This window comes from Acanthaster planci, linkage group LG19 (assembly GCF_054643075.1).
Source record: "Acanthaster planci isolate LZ-2023a linkage group LG19, COTS_SCS, whole genome shotgun sequence".
In the NCBI taxonomy this organism is placed as follows: Eukaryota; Metazoa; Echinodermata; class Asteroidea; order Valvatida; family Acanthasteridae; genus Acanthaster; species Acanthaster planci.
The window spans coordinates 7492099-7516340 of NC_141795.1; the positions used below are offsets into that span (position 1 = coordinate 7492099).

At 42.0% G+C, this 24242-nt stretch overlaps 1 protein-coding gene across 1 annotated transcript; it reads right to left on the bottom strand.

Annotated features, from left to right (window-relative positions):
* Positions 1-5027: 5027 nt before the first annotated feature.
* On the bottom strand, positions 5028-23397 carry LOC110977510 (ras GTPase-activating protein-binding protein 2-like). The gene is made up of 11 exons (XM_022231734.2): positions 23216-23397; positions 18788-18988; positions 15780-15861; positions 14775-14876; positions 14336-14507; positions 14108-14213; positions 13455-13660; positions 12237-12325; positions 11276-11570; positions 10416-10543; positions 5028-10054 (listed from the first exon to the last, which is right to left on the bottom strand). The coding sequence occupies exons 2-11, from the start codon at positions 18976-18978 to the stop codon at positions 9878-9880; spliced, it is 1548 nt and encodes a 515-aa protein (XP_022087426.2). The 5' UTR covers positions 18979-18988; positions 23216-23397; the 3' UTR covers positions 5028-9877.
* Between the last annotated feature and the right edge of the window lie 845 nt (positions 23398-24242).

The following is a 24242-nucleotide window of genomic DNA, read 5'->3' on the forward strand; positions in this document are numbered from 1 at the left end:
ACGACTGTGTCCAATCGCAATCGCCCCCCCATCAATCGAGATGAGTCTCATTGGTCGATAATATCGACTGGCTCCCCGGGGGAAGCGGTTTGTTAATCCCGCTGGGGGACGAGCGCCCTTCGCGGTACCGGTACGATCGGGGGATGCTAGACTTTCCGTGCACACCCATGGTGGTGCACGTGTTCGGCTTTATTGTTGAAAAGATGCTAGGTGAAACAACAATGGAAGTTCCTCACAGCTTTGCGCCCGTTAGCTTTGCGCATCAAGGACTCTGCAATCGTTTAATTATGGAAACTTCTTCAGAAACACGACTGCGAAAACAAGTGTAGTTGACACCCTGTTTTCAACAACCACTACGAGCATGAATGCGGCAGTGAACGACCAAGATCGATACAAATCTAACAGTTTCTTTTTTTCCTCTCTACGAGATCTGGTTCTTTCACAAGGGATGGCATTTTTGTGAGGTTACAAACCTCTTCACTGAAGACGGTAGCCTTCGTGGCCGACGAAAACATGCAACGCACTGAATAAATAATGATTTCTGTCGGGAAGAAGGAAAGGGTTACCCTCAGGAAGGCAGTCAAATCAAAGAAAAACATTATGAGAAATTGCAATTCATCAAAGTTTAGTCAATCGATTCAGCTGGTAAGTGCGCCATGGCAGTGGCATTTGACAACTGACAAAAATGCCTTGAAACAATACAAAATTGAACACAAAAGAAACTGTTTGTTTTGCACCAATGGGCAATGCTTTATTTCTTGCAAGTTAGGAAGGTTTGGAATTTTGTTTGGTTGTTTCTGTTTTGTTTTGCAGAGACAAAAGACAACAATGAAGCTTAAATACAATAAACTGCTAGGAAACATCCAAGTGTTTTATAACGTTTAAGCTAAAAACTGCAAGTTTACTGTTTATGCTTGTGAAGAATATGGTCCACGAAACCGTTAAGGAATGTATAGCTTCCTCTAGACTTTCTCATGATCAAAAAATGATCCTGCGCGTCACTGTCGAAGCATGCGATTACGATCATTCGTTTTGTAGCTCCTTGGATCACCCAAACAAAAGACTTCCGTTCACATTGAAGTCGTCGGCAGTGTCTTTTGTTTACCAGTAATTGATTTTAATTTCTTGTCTCGTTATCCTCAGTTTTTTTCCCGGCTTGAAGGAATTCCAAGCGTGTCTTGATGTCCGGTTTGCTAATTGTTATTCTAATTGTTGTTCTCAGTTATGTTGGAAATCTAACCATTCTGCTTTTCCCCTTACCACCTGGTTCTCACCAGCGCATCGATCGCTGAGGAATGTCGGGGGCAGACCGTACGGTCTGGACCCGGAGTGCAAGTGACTGGAAAGAACAAAGTATCTTATTGGTCGTTTAAATCTGTAAGAAAGAAATCCACCCATTCATGACCATGCTTTGCCATTGGCTTTTCTGTTACACTGCCGGAACAGCTCAGCTTCCGGATATTTTGCCAGATCTTTTCATGATTGACATCCATCTGCCTAGTACTCTTATCTTTTTTTTCCTGCAAGAAACTTCAGCCGTGCAATTTCATATTTTCAGAAGCGATGAATTTAAAAAGGACCTTGATATTCTTTCATTTGCTTCTCAGAAAGGGGTCGCGTTCAATTTGACTACACGCTGCTGGGCCTAAAGCTCAGTAGTTGATCTATGGAGAGAAAATGCGGGGCTGAAGTTTGAAATTTGTAAACCCACAAATTTTGGCACAGTGTTCAAATTTCCACCTGTTTGTAGAAAGACAAAGGGAGAAGTCATCCGAAAGAAAATGATAACATTTAATTAATGATCTGAAAAATTGTTTTCGTGTATTTGAAGATTGACATCAAAGTTATGTTGAAAATTCTGTTTGAGGACTTGTCTATATTGGCTGTGTATTGACAGAAAAGGTGAGAAAAACCTCCCACGCTGGGCAACGGTGGTCATCCCCTAGGATTGAAAGTGACTCAAAAAGCCTTAGGATGAGTTTTATCGTCCTGAAAAGGGATGTTTACAGTTTCCGGACAAAAGGCCCCACCTGTCGTTCCGTGTTTCCACCCATGTCGAACATTAATACCCTAATTCCAAAGTATTCTTTCCTTTGGTTGTTAGTTTAATTCCCTTCCGTGTTTTTTGAGAGGGTCTTAGGAGCGGTAATGAGTGTCAACGCGGGCGTTTCGATACTCCCTACCGCCTCGGGGTGTAACACAGTGGGCCTTGTATAGACGATTAGAGCGGATGATCTCTCTAAGCTTCGGTTTAATTCTCAGGATTTCTGAAGGGATCTCTGCCTCATACAAGGAGCGACTTTCGCGTGAACATGAACACAGAGCAAAGTTTTCCTTCTTCCGTTAAGTGGCGTATAAACTGTGGTGAAACTGCAGCGGGTTATTTCAAGGGGCCGTACTGAAAGAAGAATGGCTGCCGTTTGTATTTATTTTTGTTCATGTCAAGATTTCATTTTTGAGGGGTTAGATCTTCGGCGGCATAGACATCCATGTAATTTTGCCACTGCCTCATGAACACAATACCAAGAACTGTCCGATTTTTTTTAAGAACAGCACCCCGAAAAATGAACTTTCATATTCTAACTTAGGAGCTTTCCCAAAAGAAGCAGAGAAGGGAAAAGACGGCCCCTGAAAATATTTAGGCCCGCTATATGAATAAAAATTATTTTAAAAGTGCTCGGAAGGCAAGAAAGTGTTCCGATTTTGTGGGCTTTGGAAATGAATTAATGCTATTGGAAGACTAAAAACATTTCGTAGGATTCTTTTATTTAAAATCCAGTTTTCTGTATAATTCTAAGTGGAGAGTCTTGAAATGATTTTCAGTACAGCATAGATCACAATGAAAAAAAAATAAAATTTAGAGTTTCCCTGAGATATTTCCAACGACTGACCCATCTCATTCTTGGCAAATATCTTGGTACACCCTTTAAGACACTGACAATAAAGTGTTAATGAGCCCACTGGCTTCTTTTACTTTTTGTCACATTTAACTTTTCTTTCAAATCTTGCACAACTTCACTATTGCACCGTATGAACAACTACAGCATAACATTTTTATTTAATTACAAAGAAATCCTCGCTCGTTCGTGGGGGTATGTCATTAGACAGCTTGTCAAAAGAGGGCGCTAGATTTCAGCATCAATCAGAGTGACCATTTCAGCAGGAAATTGCTAGATCTGGGCATTTTTTAAAGAAGACATCACCCTAAAATCAAGCAGAATAACAAAAACCACATTTTAAGCACAGTTTTGTAAAATTAGACATCTCAACAGAAAATTCTTTTAAACAAGCTTCAACCACATGTACAATATATCAAGAAAAACCTTGGCAGGTAGCGGAGACAGGCGGCCAGTCTGATACTAGGTTCCTCGACAGAAATAACAGCAGCACCTTTAGAGTGTATCCTCAAAGTTGTAAAAAAAAAGATTGTATGTCCCTTCTGACCAATCGCTTGATGCAAGAAAAGCTTTTGCCGGAAGTAGTCAGTATTAATGCGTCCCTGTGCTTCATGCGTTTAGAATTTCTAATCTGGGCGTTTCACAATAGCGAGCCTCAAAGAGTTAGCAACGCTTTGACCAATCACCATGCGAGAAATCTGGCGACCCAATGCGCTAGCGCTAGCATGTTTGGAAAGGTTCAACAGATTTCACGCACTGTGATTGGTCGACGCGTTGCAAACTCTTGAAGGCAAACTATTGTGAATCGCCTGAAAGTAAAAGGTCACGCAGCAAGCTTTCGGAACCTCGCGCGGTTCGCCTACGGGGATTTTACATTGGGCCGTCCTATAACATCCGATAATTTTGGGAAGAATTATTTCTAACTGAAACCACCCCAAAAAAAAAATCGTGTTGGAATTTTCCCTTTGTCCTCCTCAAGTAATATTTAGGAAAAGTCATCTGGAGATGGGTAAAAAACGAATTTTATTAACGACCTTGCGCTTCCGGCAGAGTCGTTCCTAGGTCTCAATGATTATGCACGTTTGTTTTCATTCCTCGTTCTTAAGTGGAAACGAGATCGTACAACGTTGCAAAGATTTACGTACCTGCAGTCGATGGTTCCAGATTCTGTTTAGGTGACGTGACGCAGTTCTTGTCAGCAAGGTTAGATTATTCATAAGAATCTTTCGTAAAAGCATGTTATTGTTTAAGTTTATGTCCTTATAAATTTCAAAATCCTTAAACATATTCTCGTCTGTTTTTATTTTGGCTTTTACCGAAAGACTACCATAAACAATAATTCCGTAATTGTTCATCTGCGTACGAGACCACCGAATTGCACTGTTCTTCGTCTACATGTATGTTAGATTTTCGGGAGTGGAAGGTCAGTTTTTGGAAGGATATTCCTTTTTTTAGGTCAGGTCATTTTTCAGTTGCCAAGTTGATACGCCAGCAAATATTTCACAAAAGGCCTCTTAAGAGTAGAGTTTTTAAGAAGTAACTGAACGAAAAAACTTACAAATTCTAATATTTCTGCACGTTATTTTTCCTATCCGACGCTTCCGGAAGCGCGCCATCGGGGTCAACTTTTTCACCTGATGATCACCCGAATGATTTCATTTGTATAGGGTGGAGGGAACTGAGCGATGTCATTTAAATGAATTAGGAGATCAGGAAGGCAATGGGTTATGAATCTTTTTAAGAACCTGAAGTAACCTCCACACAACATTTACTGCGATTCTGACGACCTGAAAATTGTGTTTTCAAACCCCGCCTCCAAGACAACAAATCCTATTTCTGTACAGTTCGTACACATGTATTCTGGTACGCTGTTTTTTTCCCTTTTACACATAAACGCAATGCGGAAGTCCGACTAGAACAAAGGCTAACACCGTGGCTCTAAATGATTTTTGTGGAAGGGGAGTCTGACAAAGCAATGGTGGAGGCTTGCAGGAGGCGCAAGGACTGATCTCTACTCAAGTCTGACAATCGAACCATTTTCCATAGGAAAGTACATGAACATGCCCGGACTGCTTTGTAAAAAAAGATTGCTACATTTCTCGACACATAAAAAAATGGGCGAAGTACAACTTTTTCTGAGTTTAATAGATGTCTAAGGGACCTGGTTTATTGTTTATGCTATCGCAACTCAATAAAGCACGTATGGCAATGAATGTCACATCAGTTGGTATTACACTGTTAACCTTGCGTTGGTTTGGTGAATTCAAACTTCTGAACACCTGCGTTTTGACCACAAGCATGGTATCCCGACTTCAATCCCATGCATTGGAACACAATGTGAACAGGGTTAGCCTGTCTACTGCCTCGGCCTCCAACCAAAATGAAACTGCGAACGGATCAATGAAACCATAAAACTGTAAATAACCAATTCATCAAGAAATCCCTGAATGCCGACGTAAGACTCTTGGACAAGACAGGAAACTTGAAACTTTCATGGGTATCTGGTGAAACCCAAGCAGACTTTTCCCGGTCAAACATTCAGAGTTAAACTTCACCAAACGACGACTGGGTTAACAATATTGACATATCCTTACTATTCTCCAAGACAGAGTTTGCGGTGATTAAAAGTTCTGAACTGTTCGAATTAGGAGACCTTTTTAAACCCAACTGCAGTGAAAACAAACAACCAAAAAGTTGAACTGGGCTTGTTGAGTGGCTTTGAAACTACAAAACAATATCAGGGGATTTGAGACTGAAAACAAAAACACATTAAACTTTCTTTAGCATTTAAAGGGCAATTACCACAAAAAAAGGTTAAGTCGGGTAATGCTTCGTCTATAAAGTTTTCCAGCTTTATGATAAGCACGGAATGTCGCGGCAAAATAATTGTGATTTGCAGAAGCCTTCTGGGAAACTATGCCAACTTGTGTCTTTTGTCGCTGCTTTCTCTTATATTCTTCTCAAGAAATGTACAATTATTAAATATCATAAAATGTTGGCAAACCATCTTTGCTGTAATCACAAATATATGTTCCAAACCGGACTTATTCCGTGCTTGTTAAAGTTTAAATGTAACCGTTTAATAATTGTAGTAATCGTGTTTTTTTGTCTCCTTTAGTCGTAGCAACAGTTAAACAGACAGAGCTCAATCGGAACTTTGAGCTAAAACGTTAAATGTTAAACATGAACTGGGCTCCGTATTGGCACTGTGAACAACCATGGGGTAGACCGTAACCATGTCCACAAACTTTCCATGCTCATATGCAACGCTGATCCTGATTGGCTAGTGCTCTTAACTAAACGTGGACAATGTCCAACCACATGCACTGTTTCATGAAGACTTGACCCACTGACAAGATGAATCTCCACCAATCATCCGAAAAACCATTCATTTCACTCCACAAATACAAAATGAGGCCAGTTTTGTGCCGAGGATTAAACAATAACTCTGATTTGCTGGCCATCTCCATGTGCGTGCAAATTCGGTTAAAATCCCAACCAATCATTTACGGTCTCACATTATGAGATGCTAGTGTCCATGATGTCAGATCAATATACCATGAGCTCACCGTCAAAACTCCCCAGCATTTACACAAGAGACCACAAAAAAGTAAAAGTGACAACACATTTTTTAAAACAAGACAGCTGCACTGTTCGTTTGGAAAATGCTACGTTCAATTCCAGTTCCTAGAATTCTCACGCAAGATGCACGTCAAAATCACGAGTTAACATCCTGTTCGTAGTGCCGATACGGGTACCCATGCTATCACTTTCTTTGCACAGAAACATCTCGACACCAACTTTTACGACACAAATTTTCACACACTGACCATAACAGTGTTTACCCCATCACGATTTTGACAGATTTGTTTGCAGCTAACAATTTCTGTGTGTAATCCAAATGTCCAGTGCAATCCGTTTGTTTTTTTCTTCCTTCCACTCAAGAATCTATATAAACAAGTCAAAATTAAGCAAACAAAAAGTCTGGTCGTCTTAAGAATTGTAACTGGAAACAGGACGGTGTGGTGTGACTGGCATTTTCGTAACTAACAAATGCTGGTTGAAAGAACTCGACAGATGCATGATCAGCACGCCAACGATTTCAAATCGGAAGCTTTTACTAAAGCACAAACCTCCATGCCTGGACACCACACGGTCAAGTTAACACTGCATCAAGGTTTTCCTTTTTTAAGTGCAACTATCGCATAAATAATAATTCCGACAAATCTCTGTCAACAACGTTCCTCGTCACAAACGACCACAATGAAGCGAACACTTCATTCTGCACATAAACTGACACAATAATACCTAACAAAAATTACTTTTTTTTTTCTTACAAAATTAGTTTTTTAACTTTCAAACCCCAACCTGTCTGCGTCATCGATGTTAACACAGCAAGATATGTCTTGACTGTGTTCTCAACACAAATGATTCCCTGGAAATTGGCTTCTCAAAGAAGCCACCTTCTGTGCATCTAGAGCTTAAGTTCAGAAAAAAGTTCAGTTTCGTTTTTGGTGGAACAAGGCCAACACATCCTTCAGACAGGTATAAATACTTGATAGAAAAACGTCAGACCTGATCCCAACTGTTTCCCCCACCCTCAGAAAACCGATCCCTGCCCCATTTTGAGAGAGAAAAAACGACTCTGACCGAAATGGCAGCAATGAATAAACTTCCTTGGGTTCAAGCCTCCCAGTGCGACTTAAGTGCATCAAACTTCTGCCACCAGTTTCAGAGATACAGCTTTGTTGGCTTCCCCGACTCATCTTTTCCCCCGTCCTATCAGTCTGTCTCTTTCCCGAGTGACCCATCCCTCCTTCCCTCCACCTTCCAAATCCCCAACCCTCCCCCCACCCCTGAAATCCCTTCCCCTCAACCCCCCCCAAAGAAAAGTCATAAACTGAACCCCTACAGAAGCAAAGATCAAGCAACCTAATTGTTGCAAGACCTTGCCATCCACTTCATTACTGTATTCAAAGAAATAGCTACACAATCAATTTCCTAAGCACCAAAATACATGTTTCATTAAAAAAGACCCCCCTCCCAAACAATAAGCTGGAAAAGGACACATCTGCAAACCACAGTCTACAGGGTACTTAAAAACTCTACCCTTATAATTTCACCATGGCATGTGATGTTCCAATCTAGCCCTTCTTTGTCTGTGCATGCATTTCTCTTTATCCCAGCCCCATGAAAATTCAAAATGAGTGCCTTCCAAAAAAAATGTGTTGTGCAGAGATCAGATTTCAAACGGTTTTGTTGAGGTAAACCCCAGATCGGAAATCAAAGAAAGAGTAGGTGCACATTAACATTTTGACTGGTTCAACGGTTACTTTTTAAGGAAAGAAAAATCCTATTTTACCCCTATTTTTACACAGAGTGGACCCTCATCAGTATTTTTTCTCATTTTGAAGGTAACTGACTACTTGACAAAACTCTTCTTCCCCTCCTTCAAACTACATAAAAACTTTTTTTTCCCTGTCGAACAATGTTCTGGATAGCAGGAACCAATACTGTGACTTGTGTCAATTTCTTTTGCAAATCATCTCACATTTTACATTCAAAAACCTCTTGAGATAAGGTTTCATACTCCAAATAACTCGGCACGTTAACAGAAAGATGTTGATTAAAAAAACCACAAAAACAAGCTAAGAAATCTGTGGGGCGAAAAACGATTAGCAAAGGTAAGAATTTTCCATCACAAAAGAAATTACAGAAGTACTACAGCAGACAGACTACAAAGTTAAGTTTTTTAGCATGGAATTCTGAATGCAAGGGATAAACAGGGGGAAAAAATCTGGCACCGCTATAAAAACAACTATGGTGATTACACACTGTGGGTCTCTTGCATTAGATTTTCTTCGGGGAAAACAGGCTTTGGTAAGTATGGTCCACATAAATACTTTTGTCCCCACTTTTTTTTGCAGATCTCAAGAACTGCTTCCCACAATAACAGACGAGCAAGGCAAACAGTTTAAGCACGTCTCGATAAGTTTGCCAAAGAAAGGAGACATGTATGAATATTAAAAGGTCCTCACACCTCCGACCTACATGAGAACACCAATAGAATCGCTGCTGCTTTGTTCTCGTGCAAAAATCATCAGTGCGTGCCGAACTTGCGTCTTGTGTATACAAATACTTGGAGAACTGCTGTCAATCCATAGAGAATGCTATATCGGATAAAGAAGGCACTGTCTTTTTACGCATAAAACCTAGGGTTGATCAGAACAGTCACAAACCAAAACAAGGGACATTTTTACAGGGCAAACTGCCCGACTACTGGGTTTTTTTTTTATTCATTTAACAAGACCAGAGAAACATTCACCGGGACAGAAACAGACTACACTAACTGTGGGTGCCTTCAGAATTGCATACAAAACACACAACTCATGTTAACAACACGGTAGTTTCAGAGAACGTCGGTTACTTGGGCCACTGTGGGTCGAGATCAGGAACGGATGGTGATTAAGCATGTTATCCCCTGAACCACAACAAAAACAAGGACTTAGAAAAATACAAATATAAATGTCAACCGATACGAAATATTCAAAAACGTTGAAAATGGACTTTTCTATTTCTGCAACGTTTTACAAATACAATGCCAAAACATGCACTATCATCTCTTTATCTTCTCCAATCCACTTAGAATCACTTCCCTGTCAAAAGAGTGGACCGTATAGGAGCCGGAAAGTTTCCGTAATGTTGAGTCTTGCATTGCTTTAGAAAATGTTGACACTTGCTCCCCCCCCCACCATTCGATTCCTGTCTCCACCCCTCAGTTCACCAGCATCAATCCAGGCGGCCAGTTTCATCCAGCTGCATCGCAGAAAAAAATCTGCTCACACCAAAGTAGGTTACCAGCCAAATGCCATGCACCGTGTGAGTAAGTGACTGGTTTCCTGCCCATGTTTGCTTACTGTGCAAAATTTCTGCTTAGTGGCTGTATGAAATTGGCACCCGGGGGTCCAGGTACCCAAAACTTAGCGCTGCGGGTTGTAGCCACGTCCAGGACCACCTCCCTTGTTGATGCCGCCCCCCATGCCTCCTCTCGGGCCACCCCTCCCAGCAGCTCCGCCCCTAGGAGGGCCCCCGCTGCCGGGCCTCTTGGTTTTCTTCTCTTCGACGTTGAGACGGTGCTCGCCACGAAGCAAGATGGGCTGAATACAAAGATGAGAAACATATACACTAAGACGAATGCCAAACTCAAGAACTATTTACCCAACTCCCCAAGATGTTGTGTTAGGGAAAAAAAAAAATCCAATTTCACAAAGACCCAAACCCAAGAGGGAGAGAGATATTCTACATTCTGCCTAGGAGCCGGTCAGTTTCTTATGCAGAGCCTAAAGCTAAGGCCGGAGAAGCCAAACTATACCTTAATTTGGAAAGTTGATGGCAGATTTAGAAGGTGAACCCAACTACTAATTTTCAGTTCCTGCACAGCGTCAACACACTCCTGTGCCACACTTCAATTTTTAGTCATCTCTGCCGGAACTCAGGAGGCTGGATACAGGCACTTACCCCTTTCGTCTTCTGCTTCAGGATCGTCTGCACCGGGGTGCGGTCTGAGAACACGATGAAGCCAAAGTAGGGCAGGGGCTTAGGACCGGTGTTCCTGTTGATCCGCATATCGACCACGTTGCCGAAAGCTGCAGTAAATTAAAAACATTCAAAATTTCAAAACCGTCTGAAAAAAACAAAAAAAGAAAAAAACCCAAGGAAAAATCTACACCTGACCAACACACAAACATCCAAAGTGGGCAACGGCATGCACTTATTGTAACAAATCTTTCTCTACAGCCACGTTAACTCACGAAATTTAAAACAAATTCACTGACTATCCACTCTGTGCATTCCAGGTGCAGGGTCCAGCCACCTAGCCAATGAATAACCGTGGGCTCACGGGTTCAGGGAAGGGACGTCAGCCCTAAAGGAGGTGGGGGCAGATTTTCTCTGATATAGTCGCAATGCATCGTAACCTATCCAGCCTTCAAGCTTTCTTTTTCTACTGCTGTCTTGCAGTCACTTCGGAATCAATTTTATGACAATCATACATACCATTCTTGCAAAACGTACATTTCTCAAAGACATGTCAGCCCAAAATGTTAACTGTTCCCATTGACATCTGATCAAGTTAAATGCAGATGCCCAAACACGTCAAAGCTTATAAAGAAAAATAACCATAAGAAAACTTCTCTGTTTGCTCGTATTATACCTTCAGATATACTTATAATGGATGTCTTTATACTAACCAAGTTTCAGAAAATGTTTCATTTTGTCATTGGCCAGATAAGATGTTGTCCCCCCATGACAAAGTCCCCCAAAAGTAAAACACAGTCCTTGTCGGTTTAAAGTGTGACCAAAAAATCGTCTTTCCTTACTCGAGAAGAAGTCCCTCAGCTCGTCATCGTTGACATCCTGGGGCAGGTTGCCCACAAACAGCTGGTGACTATCGGGGATCTGGGATGCCCGCGGCCGGCTGCCCTGGTCCGGCCCCTCCATGGGTCGCCTGCCGCCTGTGGGCCGCATTCGCTGGTCCCGCGGCCCCTCCCTGTCCCGGTCCCGGCGGGGTTCTCGCTGGGGGAGGGGCTCTATCCCACCGCTGCGGGGTGGGCCACCAGGGCCGCTGATCGGGGCGGAAGGTTCGGCCGGCTTCTGGTTGGGAGACCCCTGGGCCTGATCCCAAAAAACAGATCCGCTACTTCTTCAAATTTCGTATTCAATCAATCTTTACACCTTACAAAACTAATTGCAATCCTTTCAAATGATACATTTTCCCAACAGCCAAGGTGTTTCACTCCCAATTGTTTACTTGCATGATATTCAGTCCAGAGAATACAAAATGGTTTGGCACTCAAATCAGAAGGGAGACCAGTGTTTTTTAATTTGATAAATATATCAAAATCCACAAGTAATACAGTCCAATATATATTTCGCAATTTACAATGTTCACACATGAAATTTACAACAATAAATAGAATGGGATAAATATATTGAATTGGCACGAGCAGTAAACTGCCCAAATCTTAAAAAGTCAAGACGTGGTTATCTTTACAACTTTCTGACTTTGTCCACTTGAAGTATTCACACAGCATACCACTGCATCGTGGTGTGCACATGCAGTACATTTGAGAAGTTGGCCAATTTTGACCAAGGCTGCTCAGCAACCATTCAGCAACCACTGGTTTACTGTGCCCAGTATCCAAGGTACATAGAGTTTACCGGGCAAAGATGGATCAGCAGCCAACCAAAAATCGCCTTTATTATGGGGAAAGCAAGAGCCATCGAGCTGCATGGCAACCAATGAAAATGCTCATGCTACATATACCAAATAAGGCTTACCTGCATCGAGGGGTAGCTGGTACTTGGCGCAGTGGAGGCGGCCGTAGGGACATTCCTGGCCTTGTCAGCCCAAGATGGCACCTTGGGCCCTGCAAAACAAACACAGAATTTGACAAATCCTTTAGCACATCCATCAAAAGCAAACCGACTCCAAATATGAACTATACGTAATCAAATGGCAGACTTTGAGACGCTTGGTGGTGGCAGACATACTGCTATCTGGTCCTTTTCCATAGCTGTGTGCATACTCAGAACTATTCGCACATGGCCCACACTGCGCGTGCTTGCCCAAAAAAAAAGTCCACTTTGTCTAGCCATCAGGGGTGTCGAAGTTCCACATTACAGCATTAACACACAAAAGACGAATCCCTTCAAGAGGCAAAAATCTTGATACAAGAACACTCGCTTGTTCCTTGAGAGTGAGCCAAATCGTTCCCAAAACACAACAAACTGTTTAAATGTGAAGTCTCTCCAGAAAGGCACTTCAGCCCTGAGGCACTTTAACGTTGAGCTACCTTCACTGATTTCAGACATTACACTTTAGACGTTCCACACACTTCCACTCCATGTACATGCTACAGCTATACAATTGAAACACGACAAAAGAGCAGGTATGTGTGACATTCCACAGTCTGGAATCAAATGATAACAGACTTCATACCAATGGGTCAAAGGTCATGAACATGCAACGGTGCTGAACCCTGGAAAGAACCTACATGAATCCTTTCATGGGGATCATTAATTCCACATGGTTTGCAAGTTAGCAGGGCTTTGTATTTTTCATCATACACTCCAGGTATGTCCATGACACAATACTCGCCTTCACGATTCACGATAAGCACCGGCATGGCGGCCAAGTTCCAGTTCAAGTTAAGCATACAGTCGACACTGGCAGACTTCTTGGACAGAATCAAGGGGGGGGGGGATATGCATATTTGGATGTCGGCCGGAGTTGTGTTGAGACATGCTTCACATTTTAACAAGTCAGCCCTGCCTGCGCCCGACACACCAGCATCAAGCTGTATACACTCTCCAAGGACCTGAGGTGGATTTAGGGAATGTTTACGGATCCGACAGGAAGGGGTACTAATAATGTAGGTGCCAGGATCGGGTATCTGAACAGTGCACGCCATGTCGATATGTCGACATTCTCATAATTACAGGTATTGTAATTTTCAGAGTGCGTTTTAAAATAAAATATCAGTTTAGATGTCTCACCCTTGTCGGCAGGCTCCTCCGGTTCCGGCTGTTCCTCCTCCGTCTCCTGCTCGTGGTTCTCCATGGCAGGCGGCGGTGGCTGGGCCGCCCCCTCGTCGCTCATTGCCGGAGGCGACTCCTGGGTGATCTCCATGCCGACCGCATCGCTCATCTCGGCCGGCTTGCTCGGGGTCGCCTCCGGGGATTCCAGGTGGGCAGTGCCGTTGCTGTCCACAGAAAAAAAAAAAAAGGTGGGAAAAAATGGTTACTCATTTCTCGTCACAGAAGGAAGAGTTCTTCTAAAAAAAAATGTACATTAATTATTTCCTTCAAATCACGGACAGAAGACAAAGAACTGTTTGGGGGGACCTACGGTAGGGTAGAATGAATTCATTTTTGCTTCTATTGGAAGAATATATCGTGTTTGTGCCAAGACTGGACTTTGGACTTTCCCCAAGCAAAAATTCTGGAAAGTAAGGAATACCAGGTCGTTCTAACTTTTCAACACTGCCCTATTTCAACAGTATTTCTATGGCAACCAGTCCACTGATGCCAGCATAATTTAAAAACACTACAGTAATCGTTTTCGGCTCGATCGAAAGATACCAAAAATCTCAGCATTTATTTTTCCCAGCTGGGGCTAAGGCCTCTCGCAAAATAGCGCCATTGCTCACCTGACCACAGCCTGGTGCCCTTCGTAGTACGGGGTCACTGCAGGATCCGGCACCGAGATGTCCGTGCTGATGGGGCGTTCAGCCGGAGCTTCCTCTCCCTCAGAAACTGTGAGAGGGAAAGCCAAGACCAAAAAATCACAATGACGAATGTAAAAACAACATTCAGCCACGCGTCAACAACTTTATCACACATCCACAATGTCCGGATTAAGTACGAGAGCGACTCACCACTGCCACATCCGTCATTTTCTGGCTCCGAATCGGAGTCGTTGAAGACCTCATCCTGGTACCGAAAGATGTCGTTGCGCACGTAGTACTTCTTGGCAGACTGGGGCGCCAGGACGAAAGTCTGCATGAAGCGACGCATCGGTTCACCGTTGTTGGACAGCTCTCCGGTCACCTGTGTCGGCAAAAAAAGGGAGACAAGCCCCAAAATTACGATCGGATTTTAGTATTCAGAGTGACTGTATATGAAGTCTCGACATTGAAAATGTCTGCATGCATGCAGTGCATGTTTGACTGTCCATACAGGCTCAGTCAGCATCTGATTTCTGGAATTTGCAATCAATGATCTTACATCCCAAGTTTATGAAGAAAAGTCCTGACATGGTATTTGAAAATCATATTTTTTAAATCCTGGCCGAAACCCAACTGGGGCATCACTGACCTGCACAACGACACCTTCCCCCAGAGTCGCGTGGCTATCCACCTGCCTGATCTTAGCATGACAGTCACGGAAGTTGAGAGACAAGATCTTCTCATTGATGTCCTGGTGAGGGGGAAGGGGGAAGCAGAAAGAGTCAGAGACGGTCAACTCAGCAAAACACTTGACCGGTAACTCCAGAACAAGTTTTCACTTCAAAATCTTCCTTTGTGAAGGACAGCAAATTCTAGGTACTAAAGACCTTCAGTGGGCATCAAGCATCAAGACAACGTAAAGTAACGTTGGATGGATTCTACCCATGGGCCGAGTCCATCCAAAATAATTCACTATTCAAATATCTGACCTTCAATTCGTTTGAATATCCAAATATTTGGTCGTACTGACCGGCAGATTGTTGACGATTAAACCATATTCAAAATCAATTGCAATAATGCACACAATTGTACATTATAATCACTATAATAGCTTCTCATATCTAGGAGTACCTCCAGCTACGGATGAGCAAGATTTATGAGACGAACAAGACTTCTTGCCCTGTTGAAAATTTCCAGTCCTTTTAAATCTTTCAATGAATAATTTACTTTTTGAGTTGTAGGATTTCTGTGGCTTTTCATTTGAATCTGCTTGAAACAAGCCTCCATTGTGAAATTTTCTTCATTTGAAACAAAAGAAAATTCTCCCTTCCTTTTCACGAATTTTGCATTTGAATATTCAAATTTGGAAAATACTATTTGAATATTTGATAATCAATTGAATATTCGGATGATCTGATATTCAGCCCTGTCTTTTTTCCTCAGCCCTTTAAATCCTCCCACATGTTCCTGTTGATTTTGAAGGATTTAAGACATTTGAGGACAGTGAAAGATAAAAATTCTGTATCCGTTGTTGATTCCTAATCATGCAGTCCAATATCCAGCTAGCTCCACTTTAACACTGCATCAATACCCTGGTACAATCACACACATGTAGGTCCTACAAAACAATGTGGCTGTTGCCTTGGCAACTTACCATCTGGCCATAGACTGGCTCATCCAGGTTGCCGTCATGATCCACACCACCATGCACAAACGACGAGTTATTCAGATAGAACCTGTCCAGAGACAAGTCAGGCGAAATGGTAACTAACATACAGACATGCAGTTCACTGAAATTTAGTACACGGCGAGCACATACAGTCAAAAACCTTTCAGACAAGGTCTTTGGGAATTGCCAAAATAACCCCGGTAACATGAACCCCGTATGTCATGCAAAATAAGGAACAAGGACTTGGGAATGTGAGCATTTCCTTTTCATCAGCGGTTGATTGACAGAGCTGGAATGTACATGTGCATCCAAAATATGTCGGGCATCCTACAGGTTGCTTCAAGCATTGTTACTGTACAATAAATACACCGCTATTTACTTCCTCAGCCTGGTAACGTCCACATATTAGTCCTATATCCATTCTCAAGAGAGATTCCTTTTGGTTCCATATATAATTTTAGCCATCTATTCTCAACGAAGATTTCTCTTTGTTCCAATTTTTTTTTCCATAGAGCTATATTTAATGACTAGAGCATTAAGTGGTCATTCCCCGCAAGATGGAACAAATCCTGAATCCGGTTCTCTAATACAGAACACCAGTAAAGTATTCACAATTTGCATACAGCCTGTTTTCTGTCATTTAATTACTGCTGGTGAAACCCTATTCCTGGAAAATGCTAATGCTACCAGATACAGTATTTTGAAAGTCACCATCACCAGTAACGGTTTATTCATCTACCAATGTCACTCAAAGTCTGACCACAAAAAATTCCTTGTTACCATGGACAGAACTAATGGTTGAAACCTCACTCTTAACAGATATCCAAATTTTGATTCAGCCGCAGAAAGACTTAGATAAGTTTCCGGCATCAAAAACACTCCGAATGACGAGGGGCCGACCGAATAAAACACTAAACAGAAGGCCAAAGTTGAAAACATCATCCGTAAATGTACACAATTGAGACTGCACTTTAAATATAACGGTCGATGAAGTGATTTTCTTAACACAAAAATGATTGTTTTATTTCAGGAAAACTCAAATTGCATCCCAACCATGAAACCACAAGAGAAATTTAATATTAGCAGAAAGGAGGACTTGGAGAAGTTGCAAAGGGTCTTCGGACAGGCTGGAAAGATGATGGGAGAGGAGATGAATCTATAGTCCAATTGTGTACTGACAACAGTTTGACAAAAGGCGAGGAAATCGCAAATGGTGGAAATCACCCCCTTTCATTCACATGATGTTCTTATGAGATCCAGAAAATGCTACCGATCAGTGAACTGCTGCAAAACTAGGTTCACAAACTCCTTTGTCCCACTCCTGATCGCTCTCCTCAACAAGTCGTCACAACCAGCATTGACGGTAATTTTAACCCCACGATGGTCAAACACTCTAATACATGTAAGTGTATGTAAAGTTCTAGCATGCTATCAATCCTCTTCAAACTTTAACTGAAACTTGACAAATTCCTGTTACTGAAGTACATAACGAGTAAACACTCGATAATTGTCCCAAATTAATTATATAAAGCATTTGAATACAAACAGAATGCCTAAATACTGTGATGTTATATTATATTATGTTGATATGTTATGAATGTGTATGTAAAACGAACAAGAAGAATTTCAAAGTTTTTCTTAAAATTGTTAATTTGCCTCATACTTTCTTAAAGCGCTACGCACCAAACATCTGAAAATGCCCCAGCAAATTCCCAACTAAAAATTCCAGAACATAAATCCTTAGGAAAAAAATGTAACAACTAAATTGAATTTGAAATTTCATATCTCTATTCGTAGACAATTACACAGCACACGGTTTTTTTTCCCCAAAAGACGTATTTCAAGATTGTTCCAGTTCCCACTGAAGGATGAAAAATCCTGGCAGTTCCTGCATGGCACTTGTGGCCCCAAGAGGTGTTTCGAGTGGAAGTCTATTATTACTGTATTTCCTTGGCCCTTCGTCGTAAATTGGCGGCTCATACGGCATGGCACTCATGTCATGTTCCAGTTCGTGCCAACCATTTCCTTTTCGTTTCCACCCGCTGCAAAATCATCCATTTCCCCTCTGTCAACTCTTGCCGAGCCGACGGTGAGTCAGTCAGGGGAGGGGGAAAAAGAGACAAGTTGTATAGGGCGGCCAAGGCAAGTCAGTGACTCGGAACTTCACTATTCCAGGGGAGGGTTTTAAGACCGAGGACCAGTGAAATTTGTATCACTTCTCCACAAACACTACGAGCAGGGCACTAGATTGGAAAGTGAGCCATATTCCATTTTATATGTTCCCAAATAACATCAAACAACTTGGAGCAAAACAAATGTAGTACCAGCAACTCCATGCAATACAGTGGGCTGTGGGAAATGGGGAACAAAGTCGACTCACTGGCTGCGAGGGGGCAATTATTCCCGACGTCCGTCAGGAAAGAAGACTTGTATTTCTAGGGACAGTTTCAAATTATCCTGTCTTTCTTTCCAGAGCATAGAATTTCTCAATCTATCAAAAATTCCCCAATATGTGGAGTGACATATGTTCTTCAAATCGCTTGAGGAAGGGTCCCTCGTGGTGCACGGTATTGTAGATTGCCCACATTACAACTTGATTTCAGTTACCATATTTTCCCATTACGTGGTTTCGTTAAATACACAATTCTCGCACGAGTCAGTAATTTCTACAAAGTGAGACTCAATGAGCATTGTGAATGAGCAAACAATAAAATTGATCACATTTAGCTCACCGCGTACAAATCACCAGCACTCAGTTCCGAACATGTGACAGGGCATTCTAAGCTTTTATCCCAATTTTAGCAGCAAAAAGGTATCAATTGTTGACCTACGGCACTGAAAATAAGATTCAGCTAACAACTCGCATGGATCATCATCAGAACTAACCAAGAACAAAAATTAAATCTAATGTTGAAATCAGGGACTACATTTAATTAAGCATGTATTAAAATGCAATCTTAAAATGTGAGAATATGAAAACACAATACACTAACCTGTGTAAGTGCTCAGGCCCTCGGTTCAACAGCGTGTAATACTGACGCACGAACTCTCGGCCGACGGACTCGGGACTGACCACGGCGTTGTTTCCTGCGACACTGGCGTCAGACGTGTTGGGCGCCGCAGTTCTCTGCGCACCGGCAGGCGCAGCTGTTGGCGCAGACTGAGGGTTGGTGGCCATTACCATGACTGTCCAACTAGGCAGTGGGGAAGACAAACAGACAGACAAAACCCAGACGTGAGCACGGGAGAAACACTGTAGGATTTCGTTATAGCAATAGAGTGTTTGCATGGCCGCCATCTTGCAGGCCGGTGCTTTTGTTCCACAGGGAATACGTGAAGGCTTTTCTGAGGAGCAAAAGAACTGCCCTGCAAGATGGCTACTACACAAAGCCTCTGTATACAGGCATTCAACCTCATCCCCTACAAAACCAGCCAGTTTGTTATGCCAACGGCACAACAGAAATGAAGCATGTAGGTCATTTGATAACAGCAATGCATGTGCGCAAGGTCGGAGCCTATCTGTACAGCTGTACTAAGACTCACACCCACTCACCAAAAAATAACTAACCTAAAAATAAATAAATAACCTAAATGAATAACCTTACACAACTGGCTCGTTCCTGTTCAAACCTTTTGAAATCTCTGCAAATCTAATTCATCCAACGCATGAATTTGACCATGTCTTTGTAACCTGAGACAACTAATCAAAACCCTGTGGGTGACATTAGACCCCAGAAGTTTTCAGACATCACCCCTTTTTCATCTGCTGTTTATCAAGGTCAGATGAGATTCTCCAACCGAGTGCGTTCCATTTCGTATGGACACTAGGAAAATGTCTGACCAAAACATCACCTTCTGAAAGACGAGGGGGAAAGGAAAACTTCAGAATAAGATGACAGACATGACTGCATTAAGAAGGGTGACTGACATTGGTCCAGCGAGTTCGTTTCTAAACCCCAGCTAGACACCTGCATAGCAGCTCAAGTCCAACAGGCACTGTCGAACTCTATTGTATTCAGAAGGGGTGGGGTTGATTTGCGGCCGCAGCTACCTTCCCTGCCAAAGAACACTTCCGATCACCTTTTTCATCAACCTACATATTTCCCAGAGACTCGTATCCTAGTTACTCTGACCCCGGAGTGCAACAGCAAAACAAGGCGCGGGATCTTTGGGGGTCAAGTAACGTGCATGTTCCGCATGGCACAGAAGAGTTGAAAGGTCAATGCCTGAATGGTTTGTCTCAAATATGCAAAGGTGTGTGTGTGTGTGTGTATGTCTTTCTTCAAGTTGTGTTGACGTGCTCTTTGGCCAATGTGCCCAAAATGGCAATATACATGTACAGGTATGTATGTATTTACATGTATATGGGTAAATGTTGCACATGAAAGAAACATGTGCAGGTGTAATGTTTACTGGTGGCACTCCTGTTGAAATGTACATGTATGTTTATGTATATGTACCATGTAAAATGTGCCACGTTTATGAATAGCATCTTTCCTTGTATTTACAGATGAAGTTTATTTTGAACAAAGAGCCAAGTGAGTTTCACAGTGTAAGAGTGAATGGTGAAAAAAGGTTCTTCACATCACATTTTCCCCAGGACAAAAATTCATTTTTACATGATGGCAATAAAAGGGTACCGCTTGGCAGAACCAGAAATGCACTTATGCATGAATTGTTGCCATGGCTACCATTAAATGATCTTCTGTCCAAGACCAACACATACATTCAGTACCCGATATGAAACATTTGTAAAAAGCTGTGTGGGTCAATTCTGTACGTTACTGGTATTTCGATTTGATGCAAGTTGAAGAAAAAAATTGACATGTGTAATGAAGCACCTTTAAAGCAACCCCATGTACAGGTTGTCCCATTAGCACAAATGAGCGACCCATGTGCACATCTAGGCAATGTTCTTTTTTGACGAACGGCAGCACACTTTCGTACACGTTCTGTTGCCTGTTTACATGCAACTTACGATTTGTTCAACGGCAAAGTTCAGTGCTAACAACGGTTGCCACTGCCCATGATGTGCTCGGTACAGTGTTTAGGTTTTTGCTCTCTCGGTTCTTCTCCCCCACAAGGATCCCATGGACATGAGGCAGTGGCCCATTCCGCCCATCACGAATAATGGCCTTCGGGCACGACAACCAATTAGCTTAACAGCCCACTCTTTTGAGATTTTGGTTTCAGGAAAAGACTTTCTCATTTCACCATCTTGGTGAATTTTGAATCCGGAGTCTTCGCTGGTGGACCTGTTGAACAAGCACACACCAAGTGATATCTTCATCGTGGAAACTGAGTGATTTCAGTTGTGAAAAAAAAATCCAAGCAAGCACTGAAGTCTGCAACGGATTCATCAAGGCAAAACCGAATTCAGCCTCACATTCTCTGAAGCCAAAAACTGAGGCAGTGCCCCGGACAAACACTGCCTCTCATCAGTTCTTCAAACCGGATTCTTCAGACAGAATTCTTTCACATGGTGTTTCACATGTCTGTGTTCCCCACACCTTCCTCAAATTCAGAGAAGTTCAGTTTAACAATTGTTCCTCTTTTTGATTTGGACAAAAATTTACAACCCTGTCTCTCAGTAGAACCATCCTTCCTTTAATCCTTCTCAGATCCTTAAAATTTCATCAGGAAATTGGAACAATTTAACTAGATAATGACAAGTGAATAGAGCCACTAGAACTTTTACATTAAGCCTGATGCTCTAAACATTACAAGAAATAGGCCAATGGTAACTACAGTCTACAGTAAAGAATTTGGAATTTTTCTGGAAGGTTCCGCACTACAGAAGCTGTTCCAGTGATGGTATGGTACAGTTCTCAAAGTTCAGTCTCTCTACTTTGCTTTTTTCCCCTGAATGCATGTGTTACAGAGAAAGTTAAACTCCTCTCATCGATAGAGTGACAGGGCCAAGACTGATTGAATGTAAAGTCATAGTGTCGGGTTATGCGTCGTGTACAAGTTATATACATGAACATGTTCATGTGTGTATGCTCAGTTCCTGAGCAGCAAATACAGGCCCCAATTATAGCATCAATCCCAACTCGAGTCCTACAGTTGTGCAGCCCAACTACACAGAGTGCCATAGCATGTGCCAAATTCATTTCATTTGTATCAACAATTCGTGCTTGCAGAAAAGAGTTTCATTTCAGGTGGCAAAGTCTGGATAAATTACGTCTAGTGTGAGCAGCATAAACTTGGATGTAAAGTTTATTTTTTATATAAATTTGCTGACCACCATTGAGACAGCCCAACTGTAAGACGACAGTTTGTTGGGACCGACGCTACAGTTGGGGTGTAACAGATACACAGTGTAATGCAACTGGTGGCCTAAAATGAGAAGAGATAAACGTCAGCTTGTGATTTCCACTACAATCTTCCAAGACCCTCGCAAAATCCAGCACTTCAGAGATTCTGGGACAATCTAACAATTGCTCATGTTCTGATTTTGAGAAGTCTGATTGAAAAAGAAAAACAGATGTCAATGTGTAGATGAAATTCCCTTTTACGTGATACCGAAAGACTAAAACAGCCACTTTTGGAGGGAAGGGTAATTTGTTTGCCAATTTTTGTGGGTGTTCTTGCAGAAAAACAAGCCATGTAAATTTTCATAATTGTGATGACGCAAATGTGACAAGTTCACAAAATCATATTTGTAAATAGCCTACAAAACAAAAAAGACAATTCTGAACAGGAAGCTAATGGTCACATGGTTATTTTCTGAAAGACTGAAGGAATAAATTGACAGCGACTAAATAACAGCAACCCCAAATTCCACACATCAGATTTCAACCTATTTCATCATGTGAAAATTAGTCACCAGCCACATGCACATCCTTTTGACATGTTCCTCCAATAATGCCCCACAAAAATAGGCTAAAAAAATTTCACTCCGCCAGTTTCCTTTGACTATTCTCTCCCTCTTGGTATACAGCAAATCGGTGCTTTGCAAAAATGAACATTGAAGTTAAGTGAATAATGAGTGAACATAACGAACATGTTAAAATCGCCCACGACATGTTAAAATCCCTCCCCGCCATGTTCAACAAACAAACATTACACATGTCTGCATGTAGGCCCAACATGCCGCTAGAAATTCGGGGCCTCACGAGCAAAGGAAAAAATGTGACAAGAAGAAAGACAGGCGACACATTCCGCAAGGTTTGCCTTTCAATATAAATCAATGAAAAGACTGACATAACAGCTTAAGATTTGAGGATTATTCTGAAGTACAAGGCAGCGATTTTGGCGCGACTTGACCTCGTGATCGAAGAAAGGACTTTCCGAAAAATCAACAAATGCGAGTAGGAAGTGCTCGCGTTACGCAGTACAATTTCATGACAAAGTCGACGCAGTAGGTGAAACAAATCATCAAAAAGCTCACTAGATCGCCTCCAACGAACACCACCTACCTTACACAAGTAAAACAGGTCCTTCTTTCCCCTACTGTTTTAAAAATTCATCAGCAAACGTGAAGACGACTTATTTAAAAATGAAGTAAAAAAACTTTCTGTTGTTTTTCTCTTTCAGTGGGAATCCCGCGTGCACATGCACACATAATGGTGACATGCATGATGCGCGATGTCAAACACAATCGGGTTACGTTCTGCGCAGTTATGCTCCTGCGTTCCAGCTTAAGAAACCCGTCCTCTAGAACGCCCTCTATCGATTGGGAGTTTCATTATTTTTGATATCTTGTAGAAATTGAAATTAACAAATCAGCAGTAGATATTTAAAATGGTCTGACCAAGTTTAGATTTTTAAAATTTGGCTATCAAGATTTGGTAAATTTAATTTTTGACATTCCTTCTCAAATCTTGATTTCGCTTACAAGCTTTCCCAGGGCATCGTCATCCTCACGTTTGTCGTGAAAGTTTTGAGGACGCAGCGCGTGCGATACCGGCGAGAGAGTAGGTCATGAACGAACTCAAAGTAACAGGACGATCAAAACCGCCATAGGCTCATAACTGCAGTTGGAGTAAATTTCAGATACCGAGCTTACCACTAGATGAAATTTCATGGGTATTATGACTCTGCAATTTCGATTAGGAAATTAGAGATTAACGTTGCGCCATAGCGCGATCGCGGGCTTTGGATCACTAAGATATAGGCTCAGGTGAACGATTTTGTGCATTCACTGTGAATTAAGTTGAAATAACAAAGAACTCGGCCTCTAGGGCACAAGCAACGCATAATAAATGACATGAAAGCAAGTTCCAGAATAAGAATACTCCAATATATTTTACACACCTGAGGGTAAAAGTGATCTTCGAAATTGGCGTATCTCAATTTCAAGTTTCGAGCATTATTCCCCCAGCTGCAGGGTGGAATGTCAGATACCCAGGAACTATAATGCCTTCGATTGGCATTTGCCAACCTTCATTGCAACAGCACAATTGAGTTTTTTCCCTCAGAATAAAGCCCCCCCCCGCTTTTGTA

Excerpts from the sequence above, each read along its gene's own strand:
- LOC110977510 (XM_022231734.2), bottom strand. The coding sequence starts at position 18,978 with ATGGTAATGGCCACCAACCCTCAGTCTGCGCCAACAGCTGCGCCTGCC. Across the intron at positions 14,508-14,774 it reads GGGAAGGTGTCGTTGTGCAG|GTGACCGGAGAGCTGTCCAA; the intron begins GTCAGTGATGCC and ends TTGCCGACACAG. Across the intron at positions 10,055-10,415 it reads TGAAGCAGAAGACGAAAGGG|CCCATCTTGCTTCGTGGCGA; the intron begins GTAAGTGCCTGT and ends CTTTGTATTCAG.